Raw genomic sequence first — 17,279 nt, forward strand, 5'->3', positions numbered from 1 at the left:
AAAAAAGGGAACCAAGTACAGATGGACAAAATAGAAAACAAAGAGCCAGACAATAATCACATTTTTTAAATCACATTAAATGTAAACAGCATGCCCCAATTTAAATTACAAAATGATCAAAAAAGATTAAAAAAGACGTAATTGTATGTTTTCTACAAGAAACCCATGTTAACTATAAAGATATAAATAAGTTAAAACTAAAAAGATGAAAAAAATATACCACACTAACACTGACCAAAAGAAAACTGGAGAGGGGTGCCTGGGTGGTACAGTGGGTTAAGCATCTGACTCTTGATTTTGGCTCAGGTCGTGATCTCAGGGTTGTGAGACGGAGCCCTACATTGAGCTCTGCACTCAGCGCAGAGCCTGCTTAAGATTCTCTTTCCCTGTCCCTCTGCCCCTCCCATTCAAAGCTCTCTCTAAAATAAATAAATCTTAAAAAAGAAAGAAAGAAAACTGGAGAAGTTATATTAATATCAAAGTAGACTTCAGAACAAATAATATTCCCAGAAACAAAAAAGATCATTTCATAACAATTAATAGGTCAATTAACCATGAGGACATAACAATCCTAAATGAGTATGTCCCTATTAACAAAGTTTTAAGATACATAAAGCAAGAACTGATAGAACTAGAAGAAGCAGACACATCTATAATTACAAAGTCATAGATCTCAACACTCCTCTCTTAAAAAGTAGACAGAAAATCTGTAAGGATACAGAAGACTTCAATCATCTAATTTGAGTTATGGAAAACTGCACCTATTCTTTTCACGAAAGCACACAGAACATTTTTCAAAATAGACCATATTCTGAGAATGAAACAAGTCTCAATGAATTTTTAAAAATTCATGTCATAGGAGCGCCTGGCTGACTCCATCACAAGAGCATGTGACTCTTAATCTTAGGGTTTTGAGTTTGGACTCCGTGCTGGGGGTAGAGATTACTTAAATAAACAAATAAGCTTAAAAAAAACACTCATGTCATAGACAGTATGTTTTATAACAAATTAGAAATCAACAACAGAAAAATAGCTGGAAAATCTCCAAATATTCAAAAGCTGAACAACATACTTCTAAATAACACATAGGTCAAAGAACAAATCACAAGGGAAATTAGAAAGTATTTGGACCTGAATGAAAATTAAAAACAAAATTTATGGGATGTAGGAAAGGCAATCTTTGATGGAAATTTATAGTTTAATGCTTGTATTAAAAAAAAAAGTCTCAAATTAATGGCCTAAGCTTCTAACCAAAAAAAGCACAGATTAAACCCAAAGCAAGCAGTAGAAAGGAAACAAAAAAGAGCAGAAATAAATGAAACTAAAAACAAAAACATAAATTCAGTGAAACCAAAAGCTGGTTTTTTAAGATTAATAAAATCGATAAATCCTGTGCTTCAGTGATAAGAAAAAAGAAGATGCACATCATGGCTCTCAGGAATAAGAATGGGTACATCGATATAGAACCTAGAGTCATTAAAAGGAATCTGACGACTTTATGGCAATAAATTTGATAAATCAAGATGAAATGGTTAAATTCCTTGAAAGACATAAACTACCAATGTTTACCTAGAAGATTTAGATAACCTGAACAGCCCTGTTTTTATTAAACAAATGTTAGTTCAAACCCTTCACACAAACAAAAGGAAACCTGGAACATCAGGAAGGAAGAAAAAGCAATGTAAACATCCAGGTAAATATAAGAGACCACAAGTTGGCACACTTTTTCTATAAAGGGCCAGATAGTAACTATTTTTGGCTTTATGGGCCACGTATAAATGACAACTACTCAAGTCCGCTGGTATAACGTAAAAGCAAGATAGAAAACACATAAATAATTAAGCTTGGCTATATTCCAATAATACTGTACTTTATGAACTCTGAAATCTAAATTTTTCACAGGACATGAAATATTCTTTTTGATTTTTTTTCAACCACTTACAAGAGCAAAATAAACCCAAAGCAAGCAAAAGGTAAGAAATAAGAAGCAGAAGGGTGTTTGGGTGGCTCAGTCTGTTAAGCATCCAACTCTTGGTCTCAGCTCAGGTCATGATCTCAGGGTCATGTGATCAAGCCCTGTGTCAGGCTCCGAGCTCAGCACAGAGTCTGCTTGAGATTCTTTCCCCCTTCCTCTGCTCCTTCCCCGACTTGTGTTTTTTTTTTTTCCTCTCTCTCTCTCTCAAGTAAATAAATCAAATTTAAAAAAAAAGAAGAAATAAGCAGAAATCAATGAAATTACAAACAGAAAACAATGGAGAGAATTCAAACCAGAAGCTCATTCTTTAAAAGATCAGTAAAACTGACAAGTCTCTAACCCAAACTGATAAGGAAGATGCAAATTACTGATATCAGGAATGTTTTGATTTGCAGGTGACATGATTTGTATGTAGAAAATCCTAAAGAACTGTCAAAAAGCAATTATAACTAATAAAATGGGTTTAGCAATGTTGCAGGATATAAGATCAGTATAAAAAAGCAACCATTTCTACATGGTAACAATTAGAAATTGAAATTTTAAAAATTATCATGTACAATAGCATCAAAAAAATGAAATACTTAGGGATAAAGCTGACAAAAGATATGCAAGATCTATACTGAAGTCTACAAACATTGCTAAAAGAAATTAAAGAAGATCTAAATAAATGGAGAGATGTACTGTGTTCATGGATGGGTTAGAAGACTCAATATTGTTAAGATGCCAATTGTCTCCCAAATTGATCCATACATTCAAGGAAATCTCAATCAAAACCCGAGCAGGTCTTTTATAAAAATTGACAAGCTAATTCTACAACTTATTTGGAAATGCAAAGCACCTAGATTAGCCAAAACTATTTTGAAAAAGAACAAAGTTGAAAGATTTACACTACTTGATTTTAAGACTTATTATAAAGGTATATTAATCAAGACAATAAACAGATCATTGGAACAGATTCCTAAAATAGACCCACATACATATGGTTGGTTGATTTCAGCAAAGATGCCATGGTAATTCCAAGATTCCATGGTAATGCCAAGACAATCTTTTTAAAAAATTGTGCTGGAGCAACTGAATAGCCAAAGGGTCGGGGGACTCGGTTACTTCACACCATATATAAAATTTAACAAAAATGGATCACAGACCTAAGTATAAAAGCTGTAACTATAAAGCTTCTAGTAGAAAACAGAGGAAAAAATCTTAGTGAATCTTAGTGATTTTCAGTGTAGGCAAGGATTCTTTAACACATGACACAAAAAGCAGGAAATATAAAAAGAAACTGATAAATTGATAACTGATAAATTAAAAATACTTGCTCTTCAAACAACACTGTTAAAAACATTAAGTCAAACCGCAGACGAGGAGAAAATATTTGCAAAACACATATCCGGGGTGCCTGGGTGGCTCAGTCAGTTAAGAATCTGCCTTCGGCTCAGGTTGTGATCTCGGGGTTCTGGGATCCAGCCCCACGTTGGGCTCTCCACTCGGCAGGGAGTCTGCTTCTCCCTCTGACTCTCCCTCTGTGTTCTCTCTCTCTAATAAATAAATAAATAATCTTAAAAAAAAAACCCCACATATCTGACAAAGGACTTGTGTTTAGAATATATAAAGAACTTTTACAACTCAGTAATAAGGGGGCAAACAACTCAATTTTTAAAAATGGACAAAAGATTTCAACAGACATTTGAAAACCACAATGAGATACTATCATGCACCTATCAGAATGACTAAAATTAAAAAGACTAACCATACCAAGTATTGGCCACAATGTGGAGTGACGAGCAACACTGCTGGTAGAAATGTAAAATGGTACAACCACTTTGGAAAACAGTCTGGCAGTTTCTTAAACTATTAAACATAGATCTACCATATGATGCACCCATTCCACTACCAGGTATTTTCCCAAGAGAAATGAAAGCGTATTTCCTCAGAAAGACTTAAACATGAATGTTCATAGCAGCTTTATTCATAATAGCCCCAAAACAGAAACAACCTACATAACCTGTCCACAGGCAAATGAATAAACTGAGGTCATGTTCTCACCAGGTATTACTACTAATAATAAAAAGGGACCAACTACTGATCCATGCAACAACCATGGAAAAATTATTCTAAGTGAAAGAAGTCAGACAAAAAAAGGAGTGCATACAGTAGGATTCCATTTACATAAAATTTGAAAAATGGCATTTAATTTATAGACAGAAAGCAGACTGATCTGGAGACAGGCGGTGGGGAGCAAGAGTGGGACGGAGGAAAGAATTACAAAGAGGCACCAGGAAACATCTGTGGGTGATAGTTCATCTTCATTGTGCAGATGGTTTCACAGCTGTACACATGTTAAAAGTCATCAAACTCTTAGACTTTAAATATGTAGAGATTACTGTACTTCAATTATACTTCAATAAAGCTGGAAAGAAGGAAAAAAAGTAGAATAGAGTGTCAAGGACTGAACTTTGCAGAATCCTGATGCTTAAGGTTAGAAGAAAAGGAACCACTAAAGGCGGAAGAGAAGAACTGATCACACGCACGATACGAAGCTAACTGTTAGTTACCAGAGAACCTATCTAAGAAAGTTTCAGGGGAATTGTAAACGGTGTTGAATGATACAGAAATTAGGAAAGTCGGTGGCTAAGAAAAGACCAGTGGATTTGGCATTAGAAAATATGTATTAAAATACAAAGAGAGGAGTACTGAAGCTAGAACGTCAAGGGTTAAGGAGATGGGTGGTCAATGAGTTGCAGCATAAGTACAACACTCACTACAGAAACAGTAAAACAGAAGAGAGAGAGCTGATGCAAGACAGAAGTTTTACTCATTAGTTATATATGCTCCTTTCCTTCTTGACGGCCACGATGTAAATGGACTTATGTCTCATTGACATCATAATCAAAGATACTGCATTAAAGTACTGCATCATTAAAAATTTTCTTCCAGGACCAGGGCGCCTGGGTGGCTCAGTCAGTTAAGTGTCTGACTCTTGATCTCAACTCAGGTCTTGATCTCAGCATCTGAGTTCAAGCGCCACATTAAAAAAAAAAAAAAAAAAATTCCAGGACCAAAACAGTATGATATTTACACGAAAATATTCCTTAGAACTTTCACACCTGTTCACCCTTTCACAGTTCAATACCTAAGAAATGACTGATGGGAGAGGATGCTCTGGTAACAACCCTGTTGAGTACTTGCTCCAGAATTTCTTGTCTGATCATCTCATGGATCTAAAAAGAACAGAACAGTCAATAAAATATTCCATGGTGACCTTCAGCTTACAGCTGCATCAATTCATGTTAGGCAGAACGAGGAACAGTTTGGATATGGGTAAAACTTGACTGTTTATTTCAAAGACAAATATACTGTGAATCGTCTGGAAAGACAGACTCACTCAATTCTATCCTTATTCTGTGCTCAGAAGATTCATTAGCAGGGCAAACTACCATGTTTATTAGCCTACAAGAGAGCTCACGTGAAAGTACTACTATGTGTTAGGTTCAGCATCAAATAGGAATAATTCTACTTAGGTATCCATTACATGCCAAAACCCTTATTTCTGACAGTATGCTATGTATGACTTTCATTTGAAAATTTAAAAGCCCATGAAAATTTCTGGAAATCTGAAAAATCTTCACCAAACCCTTCCTCAGTTTCTGGAAGCACAGTAGTCACCTAAAAAAAAAAAAAAAAAAAGATGTTTTGAATTTTCACTCAAATTTTCATTAAAATTCTTACCTCAACTTGATTACTTTAAGGTACAGACTAATTTCTTTCAGACCTCAGACTAACACTAGATTAGTAGTAAATTATATGCTTTATAGATGCCTTAACAAAGACATCTTTGTGAAACCAAAGAGAACCTCACTAGTTTTAAAAAAGCATTAATCTTAAAACAAAAAATATTAAAATCTCTCACTCTTTTAATCAGATTACTATTAAAAAGGGTCATTTATATCATCTAACAGACAACTCTCAAGGAGTATTATACACATTCACTTGACAGTTCTGGATCAGAACACTAGATTTACATTCAAATTAGCCTCCAAATAACATTTTCAGCAGACACTTTTGGCGTGTAGCTACATTAATTCAATGTCAAGAAAATGACATAGAGGAATCATTAGCAAAGTTGTTTAGCCTCAGACATAACCTAGCTTTTGTTTTAATTGAAAGGAAATGCGTTTTTGAAAGCTGTTTCAGAAATTAAGATTGAGATGACAGTCGTTATATGGTAATGAATTTAAAAATGTAAGAACTATTTTGGTTTCTTCAAAAACAATGAACCGATAAGCATGATTCTTCAAGCTTGATGTTCTACAGTTCTACATTATCTAAAAATAATCTAAAAGATTATTTTTTGTATAATAGCATCCAAAAGCATGGCCCAAAACAGAAAATGATCAAAAATTATTTACTACTGGAGGAAGAAGAGTAAATCATGAAAAGCTAATTTATATTCAAACTTCTAAGGAACAGAAAAAGGAGAAATTAAAATAAATAAAAACCTCATATAAATAAAGGACGAAAAAGCAAATATTCCATCAATTACTTGTTGTAGTAGTTTCAATTACTATCCCAACCTCTGTTCCTGGAAACTGCTGCATACTCAAATTGCCTTGTCCTCCAAGCTCCCAAGCAAATGTCATGCCTTGTTTATAATACAATTTTACCAAATTAGGGAATGGTTGCCAAACTAGAGACTCACCTTAAAAGTTTCCAACAGGATATTAGCACCCAGCTTACATGCATGCTGGTTTGGTATTTTTGAAAGACCTGAGCCGGTTTCAATAGTTTTTCCATCAAGAATCTTCTTTGGCCCATATGAATCCATTAAAATGAAGCCAAGTTCCACCAGACCCTGAGTAACATGATCCCAACTATGAACACTGCAAGAAAACAAAGCTTAGTTAAAAAGAAAAACTTAGGAAGATACCTTACCTTTATACTCATTGTCATGTTTACACATTTCCCAAATTTGACCTGGATCACCAACATTCTTCACATGAACCTTTTCTTTTCATGCATCCTTACCTGTCAGAATTCTGAATTCCTGTATTTCCACTGACAGAACACTGGGAAAAATCCAGAAACTACAGAATATTCAAAAACATACAGATGAAGCTGGAATATCTCAATGTACTGACCATTACACATTTCCATTCAAGATTTCATGACTGGAAGCTAATTGTTGCTTCTTTTATTTCCCCCATGACACTAACAACACTTATAATCTATATACACAAGTTTGCCTCCCTCCCCAGAATGAACTTCTCCATGGTAGAGACCATCTTGTAGTCATATTTTTACTCATACAGCCTTACACACGACTAACATTTAGAAGGCTCGCAGTAAATGTTTACAGCAGGAATATTTATATTCAAATTTATATATCCACATATTTATATTTATATCATATTCACATTTATAGTACGAATCAATGCATGATTTGGTTCCAAAAGCATGAGCCAAACCTACAAATAACCTCTTGCACAGCAGTAGAATCCTTGGTGATTTTATTTATTTTTTTAAAGATTTTATTTATTTATTTGAGAGAGAATGAGAGACAGAGAGCACGAGAGGGAAGAGGGTCAGAAGGAGAAGCAGACCCCCTGCTCAGCAGGGAGCGCAACGTGGGACTCGATCCCGGGACTCCAGGATCATGACCTGAGCCGAAGGCAGTCGCTTAACCAACTGAGCCACCCAGGTGCCCAATCCTTGGTGATTTTATACCATTTAATGTTACCCACAGTAGAGGAAATGATATGCTTATAATAACCTCTGTACCATTATTTCTACCTGCTAAAGAGCAACAAATTATAATACAGCATTAAAGAATAAAGGAGACAGTTGTGAACAGATTCTCATAACATTCCAACAGATTTTAATAATATTCACACTTTGGAGATCTGGGATCAAGATAACAGACTGAGCACATGCTCTATTCTTCTCACCCCCAAAACCTACAAATGATGGAAAACATACATCTGTACGTGTACGCCTATATACAGTGCACTTGTACAATCCATGATAATGTGGAAAAATAAGAGGTGTTTTTGACGGAATAGAAATTATAAAGAATCCTTAAAAAGTGAAAGAAATGTAACACAAGAATGAAAGATGAAGCCACAGACCACAGAGTGCAAAATGAAGGGGTGGCTCCAAAAGCAGATACCAAAGGCAGATAAGCTGGGAACTGGAAGGGACTCTGGGGCCACCTGTGTGATTACTGGCTGGAATTCCCCAGTATGAACAGTTAGGTACACAGCATCCTTCTCTACCTTCTTCTCCAACAGCCCATTGCACCCCCAGTTTATGGGAAGAAATGAGTAACAATGAGGCTGTCCTTAGGTGGGATCTGTGAGTAGAGGAGCGTGGGCCTCAGGCGCAGAGAAGCACTCTGAGTATGGCAACATGCTGGACAATGAGGGAGGTCAGCCCTTGGCATATCCTACCACTACCTTCACATCAGAGGCAAACTATGCAACAATATGGAACTCTCAGACAAACTAACGGGGAACACCAGCAATAACAAGGAGACAGCCAATAATCACCAAATATAAGAAAAAAGACCACCTTGAAAGAGAAGCAACAAAACTCAATGAAGAGAATACCTGAGGAAAAAGGTTAATGGAACACAAAGAAGTAGATTTAAAAAGTCTAATAAATATCCTTAAATGAGAATATTACAGCATGAAACAAAAAACAGACTTATGAAAAAAGAACCAACTAGAATTTTAGAAATGAAAAACATGATTTCTGGAGTGTGAAAGTCAATAGATAAACCTAAGAGTAAAATAAACAGGACTGAAGAACAAATTAATGAAATAAAAGAACTAAGGGATTTTTGTAGAATTTCACATAAAAAGACAAAAGTATGAAAAGCTTGAAAGAGGGGCGCCTGGGTGGCTCAGTCGTCAAGCGTCTGCCTTCGGCTCGGGTCATGGTCCCAGGGTCCTGGGATCGAGCCCCGCATCGGACTCCCTGCTCCGCAGGAAGCCTGCTTCTCCCTCTCCCACTCCCCCTGCTTGTGTTCCCTCTCTCACTGGGTCTCTCTGTGTCAAATAAATAAATAAAATCTTTAAAAAAAAAAAAAAAAAAGAAAAGCTTGAATGAAAAATTAAGACACGGGATACAAAAATATTCCAACAGCTAATAGGAGAGAATGGAGATAAAAAAGGAAGGGATTAATTAAAGAAAATAAGGAGAAAAACAGAGTTTAGAAAGACACGAATCCTTAAGATGAAAACGCACACCAGGTATCAACCAGGAATGAATTAAAAAGGAACTTATATAAATTGTGTTAAATTTCAGAACATCAAAAATAGAAAGGAAGTCTTACAAGTTCCCATGAAGAAAATAACAGATTACCTACAACAGTACAAAGAATCAGATAATCATCAGCCTTTTCACCAGTAATTCTAGATGCAAAGACAATGGAAAATGATTATAAACTTAAAATTTTTACCTGGTCAAACTACTGTTCAGAGGGAGGGCAAATCAAGACATTTCCAGATATGACAAGACTCAGAAAGTTTACTATCCATAAACCATATCAGAAAGGATTATAGTAAAAATTATATACTAATGGCATATTTCCAAATTCAAAAGATAAACAAAGAAACCAGTAAAATTTACTACAAAATCTAAATAACTGTTAATAACAATCTTAGCAAGAAGGAAGTGGAGAAATAATATGTGTAGTAAGGTTCTAATCTTGGAGAAAGGAGACAGTCCATTTGCTAGAAAATGTCTACCTGTAACAGTTACAGGAAAGAGCTCAGACATGATTGTTAACTGGGGGAATAAATATAACCTGGAAGTTGAACTGGTTCACAAGTGATTTTTTCCTAGCACATTTAACGTTTTGGACCTCGAAGTATCTGCAGGTAAAGACAAAGTATATCAACAGAACTGAACACAGCAAACCACAGAGGAATATAGTACTACTGATCATGATGCCCTTCAGCCTGTTGTTTTCTTTTGTAAGATTTTATTTATTTATTTGAGAACGAGTACACAAGCCAGGGGAGAGGCAGAGGGAGAAGAAGCAGACTCCCTGCTGAGCAGGGAGCCTGAGGTGGGGCCTCAATCCCAGGACCCGGGATCATGACCCAAGCTGAAGGCAGACGCTTAACCGAGTGAGCCACCCAGGCGCCCCAGCCTATTTTCTTCCTTTTGGCTTAGGCCACATGCAAACTGATATCTTTGAAGTGTTTATTGTGTGGTTCTCCCCAATATTTGTGCATTTGGTTCTAGTCTCCAGAATTCAGCTTCAATACTCCCGTACTGTGCCTTTCCAGGTTACCACAACTTGTTTAAGGTAAAGTCCCATATTTACTGTAGCAGAACTTTTATATTAAGAATATCTGGGAGGGGCGCCTGGGTGGCTCAGTCAGTTAAGCTTCTAGCTCTTGGTTTTGGCTTAGGTCGTGATATCAAGCCCCGAGTCAGGCTCCACACTCAGTGTGGAGTTTTCTTTTTTTTTTTTTTTAAAGATTTTATTTATTTATTTGACAGGGAGAGACACAGCGAGAGAGGAAACACAAGCAGGGGGAGCATGAGAGAGAGAAGCAGGCTTCCTGCGGAGCAGGGAGCCTGATGCAGGGCTCGATCCCAGGACGCTGGGATCATGACCTGAGCCGAAGGCAGACGCTTAACGACTGAGCCACCCAGGCGCCCCAGTGTGGAGTTTTCTTAACACTTTCTGTCCCTCAAAGCGAAACAGAACAACAACAAAAAAGACTTTCTCTCTCTCCCCCTCATGTGCTCTCTAAAATAAATAAATCTTAGGAAAAAAAAAAAGAATATATGCAAAAAGAACATATCAAATGTCATTCTTTTTTATGGCTGAGTGATATTTTAGTGTGTGTGTGTATGTATCATATCTTCTTTATCCATTCTTCTATTGATGGACACTTGGGTTGCTTTCATATCTTGGCTATGGAGAAACAGATAAAGGGGATTAAGAGGAAATTCCAGGGGCGCCTGGGTGGCTCAGTTGGTTAAGCAGCTGCCTTCGGCTCAGGTCATGATCCCAGGGTCCTGGGATCGAGCCCCGCATCAGGCTCCCAGCTCAGCGGGGAGCCTGCTTCTCTCTCTCCCTCCACCTGCCTCTCTGCCTACTTGTTCTCTCTCTCTATCTCTCTGTCAAATAAATAAATAAAATCTTAAAAAAAAAAAAAAAGAGGAAATTCCAGTTATAAAATAAGTAAGTCACAGAGATGAAAAGAGTAGTACAGGGAATAGTCTATAATAATAACGTTGTATGGTGACAGATGGTGAATAGAATTATCATGGTGAGCACTGAGCAATGTGCATAATTGTCAAATCAATATGCTGTACACCTGAAACTAATATAACATTGCATGTCGATTATACTTGAAAAAAACACATTGGATATTAACTAGACTTACTGTGGTGATCATTTTATGATACAAACATTGAATCATTATGTTGTACACCTAAAACTAATATAATGCTATATGTCAGTTATATCTCAATTAAAAATAATCTCAATGCTCTGGTTATAATGTCAAATATATTATAAGTCTTCTCAGCCCTATCTTCCCACAAATACTGTCATTTTTAGAGTGTTGATTTTAAAAAACAGAAGGTTTTTCAGGAATATACTGTGTTACAGCAGAAATGTGAAAAATCAACGTTACTAAATTAACTCTACACACTAACAGGCAAGTCTAAGTCTAAATACAATAAAATACCATTAAAATGTGGTAAGTGGGGTCCAAAAGTTTAATCACATACAACATAAAATTATTTAGAGGTTAACTGACTAGGGAAAGCATGTATAACTAACCAGTTGGTTATTTTAGGGAGTCTAGTAATATTCTCCAAATCCCTCCCTGCTGAGGTTTTGGTCCTACCTGGTGTTAACAGCCCACTCCACCCTAATTACAGACGGAGACAGGACTCCAGGTCCTTTGGCTGACTGGGACTTCCAGAAAGGCAGCTTTCCATGAATTTCCTGGCTAGCTAATATGCCTGTATCTTTAGTCCAAACTGAAGACATTGGGTTGGGAAAATACAGGAGATACAACTATAAACCTCAGGAAAAAAGAATAACCAGATACAGAGGAGATAAAGGAGCTTTAAAGCCTATCAATGGGTAAACCACTCAGAAACAAAGGATTCTAGTCTGAAATTTGCCTTATGTGTCAACCTCATGTAAATTCAATCTAAGTCAGAATTCCAGGACGTGGAATGAGATTTACATCAAATTATGGCTTAAATTATAAAGCTTTAAAACATTTAATCCACAAAGCAAACATGACACAGTAAAGACGGTTACAACAGCTAATGTGTAACTTGAAATTAAAATAAAAACCAGTGTGGTTACCAATCTTTTCAATTTGGTTTAAAATGGGTTTTTCTAGGGGCGCCTGGGTGGCTCAGTCAGTTGAGCATCTGCCTTCGGCTCAGGTCATGATCTCAGGGTCCTGGGATCAAGCCCTGCATCAGACTCCCTGCTTGGCATGGAATCTGCTTCTCCCCCTCTGCCATTCTCCCCCACTCGTGCTCTCTCTCAAATAAATAAATAAAATATTTTAAAAATTAAAAATAAAATGGATTTGTCTAAAACTGCTGATTCAATTTTATCCATCAGCCCCAAACTTCAACAGTTAAAAGTAAATAAAACTTTTAACGTTTTTTTACTCACCTAAAAAGTCAATGAAGACTCAGGCCAAGAAAGGTATAATATCATGATAGGATCAAAGGCACCCACTTTAGTTTTGTATTCTTGCTATCAAGGTGGCCAAGAAATCAAGCCTTGGGATTTAAGGATTTTTCGATATAGGAAAAGCTCGTGTGACCAATTTCAAGGGATTAAACAGCGATATGCGAAGTCAACAGCCATAGTCATCAATTTTCTGATGAGCCCCAAGTATGGCATCACACTGCATTTTCTAACACTAAATAATTTATGAACCTACTGGGGTTTGGTTCGTGAACTCACCTATTCTTTTTTTTTTTTTTTATGAACTCACCTATTCTTTACGACTTCCAAGATCATGGTTGAAACACAAGACCTATGAGGGACTAGATTCTGAAGAAATTTTGAGCCTTGGAGAAGCTGAAGATCCTTAAAGCTTTTTACAACTGAAGCTTTTAAAAGGTCAAACACCTAATATAACGAAAGAAACAGGAAAATGAAGCAAAAAATGATAGCCCATGCAACAGAATCTTAACTCTGTTAACTGTTCCTATTTGCTGCCATACACTCGCATTCCTAAGACAGCTGTTTTACTAGATGAGTATGATACAAAAATCGTGACTTTCAGTGGGCACTTAAGACTTGAAGACAGGCAGGCACTCCTTAAGAGAGAAAAAGGGCAGGAGCGCCTGGGTGGCTCAGTTGGTTAAGTGTCCAACTCTTGATTTTGGCTCAGGTCATGGTCTCAGGGTTGTGAGATCGAGCCCCACATCGGGCTCCACGCCCAGCATGGAGTCGGCTTAAGATTCTCTTGCTCTGATCTGCCTTCGGCTCAGGTCATGATTCCAGGGTCCTGGGATCAAGCCCCACATCGGGCTCCCTGCTTGGCAGGAAGCCTGCTTCTCCCTCTCCCACTCCCACTCCCCCTGCTTCTGTTCCCTCTCTCGCTGTGTCTCTCTCTATCAAATAAATAAATAAAATCTTTAAAAAAAAAGAAAAAGAAAAAGAAAAAAAAAGATTCTCTTGCTCTGTGGCGCCTGGGTGGCTCAGTCAGTTAAGCATCTGCCTTCGGTCCAGGTCATGATCCCAGGGTCCTGAGATCGAGCCCCCATTGGGCTCCCTGCTCAGCGGGGATTCTGCTTCTCCCTCACCCGCTGCCCCTCTTCCTACTTGTGCTTTTTCTCACTCTTGCTCTCAAATAAATAAAATCTTAAAAAAAAGATTCTCTCCCTCTCCCTACCCCCTCATTCTCTAAAAAAAGGAAAAAAAAAAAAAAAAAAAAGAGAGTGAGAGAAGAAAAGGGCTAACATCAATGTTAATATTACCCACAATCAGGGAACACATATGAGAAAAAATGGTAAAGGATTTTATATTTCCATCCTCACAACTACATTGTTCTCATTAATTTCAACTCATTCAGGGATAATTTCTTAGAAAACTGCAACATAATAAAACTGCTGGTGAATTCCCAGCTAAACTTCCCATTCTTGCCACCTGGACTGTGTGGTATGTTTCTACCCTTCTTCCCACTCACCATCTGGCTTACCACACCACAGGAAGTAAAGACATACACGAAGTACCTGAACGAGTCTCCAGGCAGCCCCCAGAAAACAGCATGGGCCTACATGCCTTACAGAGGAATTTCCTGCTAGCAGAATGGGCTAAAAAAGGGCTCTTGTGCTCTTTATCAACTACAGAACCAAAAGGTCGTTAATAAATACCTGTTCCTCAAATCTTTGTATTCTTGTTACAGAGAGCAGGAGGGCAATGCTGAAGGGACATATGTTATTACTGAAATCTTGCTGTCCGGCCTACAGAGAAACCAAAAAGGAGTCATTATTTACATCTTAAAAGTATAACATAACCTATTGAAAACAGGTCCTTAAATGGATCAAAACTTAAACTTAAGACCTAAAACTATAAAACTTAAACATAAAACATATTGGAAAATCTTTAAAACCTTGGATGAGGCAAAGATTACTCAGATATAATACCAAAACCATAATTTATACAAGAAAAAATTGATAAATTGGACTTCATAAAAATTCAAACATTTGTGCTTCAAAAGACACCATTAAGAAGATAGAAAGATTAGCCACAGACTGGAAGAAATACTTGCTAATTATATACATGATAAAGGACTTATACTCAGAATATATAAAGAATTCCTAAAACTCAGTAAGACATGCAATCAAAAAAAGGGCAAAAGATTTAAAGAGACATTTCCCCAGAGAAGATATCAGAACAGCTAATCAGCACATGAAAAAGTGCTCAATTATCAATCATTAAGGGACTGCAAAGCAAAACCTCAGTGAAATACTATTTCAAACACGCTGAAACAGCTATGATAAAAAAGACGGACAATAACAAATGTTGGCGAGGATGTAGAGAAACGAACCCTCATGCAGTGCTGGTGGGAATGTAAAATGATGTAGCCACTTTGGTAGTTTCTTAAAAATGTAAATATACATTTATCACATAACCCAGAAATTCCACTTGTAGGTATCTATCTAAGAGAAGTGAAAAATATGTCCACACAAAGACCTGCAAGTGAATGTTCATAACAGTATTATTCATAATAGCCCCCAAGTGGAAACAATTCAAATGTCCATCAACTGGTGAACAGCTAAACCAACTGATAGATCCACACAGTGGAATACTATTAAACAATAAAAAAGAATGAAATACTGACATGGGCTACAACACATGGATAACTTTGAAAACATCATGCTAAATGAAAGAAGCCATACACAAAAGATCACATATTGTATAATTCCATTTATATGAACTGTCTAGCAAAGGTAAATCTATAGAGACAGTAGATGAGTGGTGGTCTGGGCCTGGGAATGTGAATTTACTATAAATGGGCATGAGGGATTTTACAGGGTGATGAAAATGTTCTAAACCTGGATTATGGTGATGGTTGCACAATGAGGTAAACTTATGAAAAATCACTCAACTGTAAACTTAAAATGGATGAATTTTATGTTATGTAAATTTTATCTCAGAGAAAGACAAACACCGTATGATTTCACTCATATATGGAATTTAAGAAACAAAACAGTGAACATAAGGGAAGGGAAGGAAAAATAAAATAAGATGAAAACAGAGAGGGAGGCAAACCATAAGAGACTCTTAACTCTAGGAAACAAATGATGCTGGAGGGGAAGTGGGTGGGGGGATGGGGTAACCGGGTGATGGGCATTAAGGAGGGCAGTTGATGTAATGAGCACTGGGTGTCATATGCAACTGATGAATCACTAAATTCTACCTCTGAAACTAATAATACACTATATGTTAACTGAATTGAATTTAAATAAAAAAAATTATATCTCAATAAAGTTTAAAAAATAGGTCTTTGAGGCCTAAAAGAAATGATACCCAAAAGACAATAAATTAAAAAAAAAAACCAACAAACAAAAATAATACAGTGGAATAGATCAAGATATACCAAACTGAGGGCGCCTGGGTGGCTCAGTTGTTAAGCATCTGCCTTCGGCTCAGGTCATGGTCCCAGGGTCCTGGGATCCAGCCCCGAATTGGGTTCCCTGCTCTGCAGGAAGCCTGCTTCTCCCTCTCCCACCCCCCCTGCTTGTATTCCCTCTCTCGCTGTGTCTCTGTCAAATAAATAAATAAAATCTTTAAAAAAATACTAAACTGGTGATGCGCCTGGGTGGCTCAGTCGTTAAGCGTCTGCCTTCAACTCAGGTCATGATCCCAGGGTCCTGGGATCAAGCCCGCATCAGACTCTCTGCTCAGCAGGGAGTCGGCTTCTCTGCCCTCCCCCATGCTTTTGAGCACGTAGGCTCTCTCTCTCTGAAATAAAATCTTAAAAAAAAAAATACAAAACTGGTTCTTTGAAAAGATCAATAATGTAGTTACTATAAACCTAAATAAAAAGAAGACTGAACAGATACAGAGGAGATCAAGAAGCTTTAAAGTCGAGCTCCACATCATGATCTTTAAATATCCTTTCCTACAAAAGGGACCCAGGGCTCCTTGGAGAAATGGTATCCATATGGGGCAAACCAAGTACAAGGAGAGCCTTGGATAGCAGTGTTCAAAGGGTCATGTCAGAAGGACACAAGAGCCAACTCGAAGGATCCAAGTGGCCAAATATGGGTCATTTGGAGTAACGAATAATGAATTAAGGAATTAAAAAAGGTTAGTTGGTGCATAACAATATTCAAAAAAATAGGAGGGGGAGGCTTTTTTTACAGAAGCCAGCTAATAATAATGTAGAAGGAATAATAGACTTAAAAATTTTTTATTTTAGTTCTACCATTTTGCAACTCCCAGTATAGTTACTGATTAAGGCTAAGAATAGTCAGTAGATGGGAAAATGAAAACCACTGTGTGAAAGGTTGCTGAGGAAAAGGATTTTCACATGATCTAAATTATGAGCCCACGGATTATTTTCTAATTACAAAAGGAAACACAGATCTTTGCAAATGAAGAAAAATGATGGTCACTGTCTTGACCAAAAGAAAAAACAGTCCTTTATCTGTACAATACTGTTCTTTAAAAGAGCTCAAAACACTTCTAATTTTAATCTTACTACTTCACAAATATTTAATGATGAATGACTTAGTTTCACAAAACTCCGTAATATACTACTAGAAATAGGCACTATGCCAATTCTTA

The 17,279-nt window shown here is 37.0% G+C and overlaps 1 protein-coding gene across 2 annotated transcripts in view; it reads right to left on the reverse strand.

Moving 5' to 3' along the window:
* FANCI (FA complementation group I) overlaps positions 1-17,279 on the reverse strand; it is an 80,380-nt gene that overhangs the window by 37,003 nt on the left and 26,098 nt on the right. For both annotated transcript variants that reach the window (XM_032391945.1, XM_032391944.1), the window contains exons 11-14: positions 14,357-14,446; positions 12,970-13,106; positions 6,672-6,852; positions 5,106-5,193 (exon numbers count right to left, since the gene is read on the reverse strand). In XM_032391945.1, the coding sequence (XP_032247836.1) occupies positions 5,106-5,193; positions 6,672-6,852; positions 12,970-13,106; positions 14,357-14,446 (496 nt within the window). The remainder of the gene's footprint in view (positions 1-5,105; positions 5,194-6,671; positions 6,853-12,969; positions 13,107-14,356; positions 14,447-17,279) is intronic.

This window comes from Phoca vitulina, unplaced genomic scaffold (assembly GCF_004348235.1).
Source record: "Phoca vitulina isolate PV1807 unplaced genomic scaffold, GSC_HSeal_1.0 scaffold65, whole genome shotgun sequence".
Classification (NCBI taxonomy): domain Eukaryota; kingdom Metazoa; phylum Chordata; class Mammalia; order Carnivora; family Phocidae; genus Phoca; species Phoca vitulina.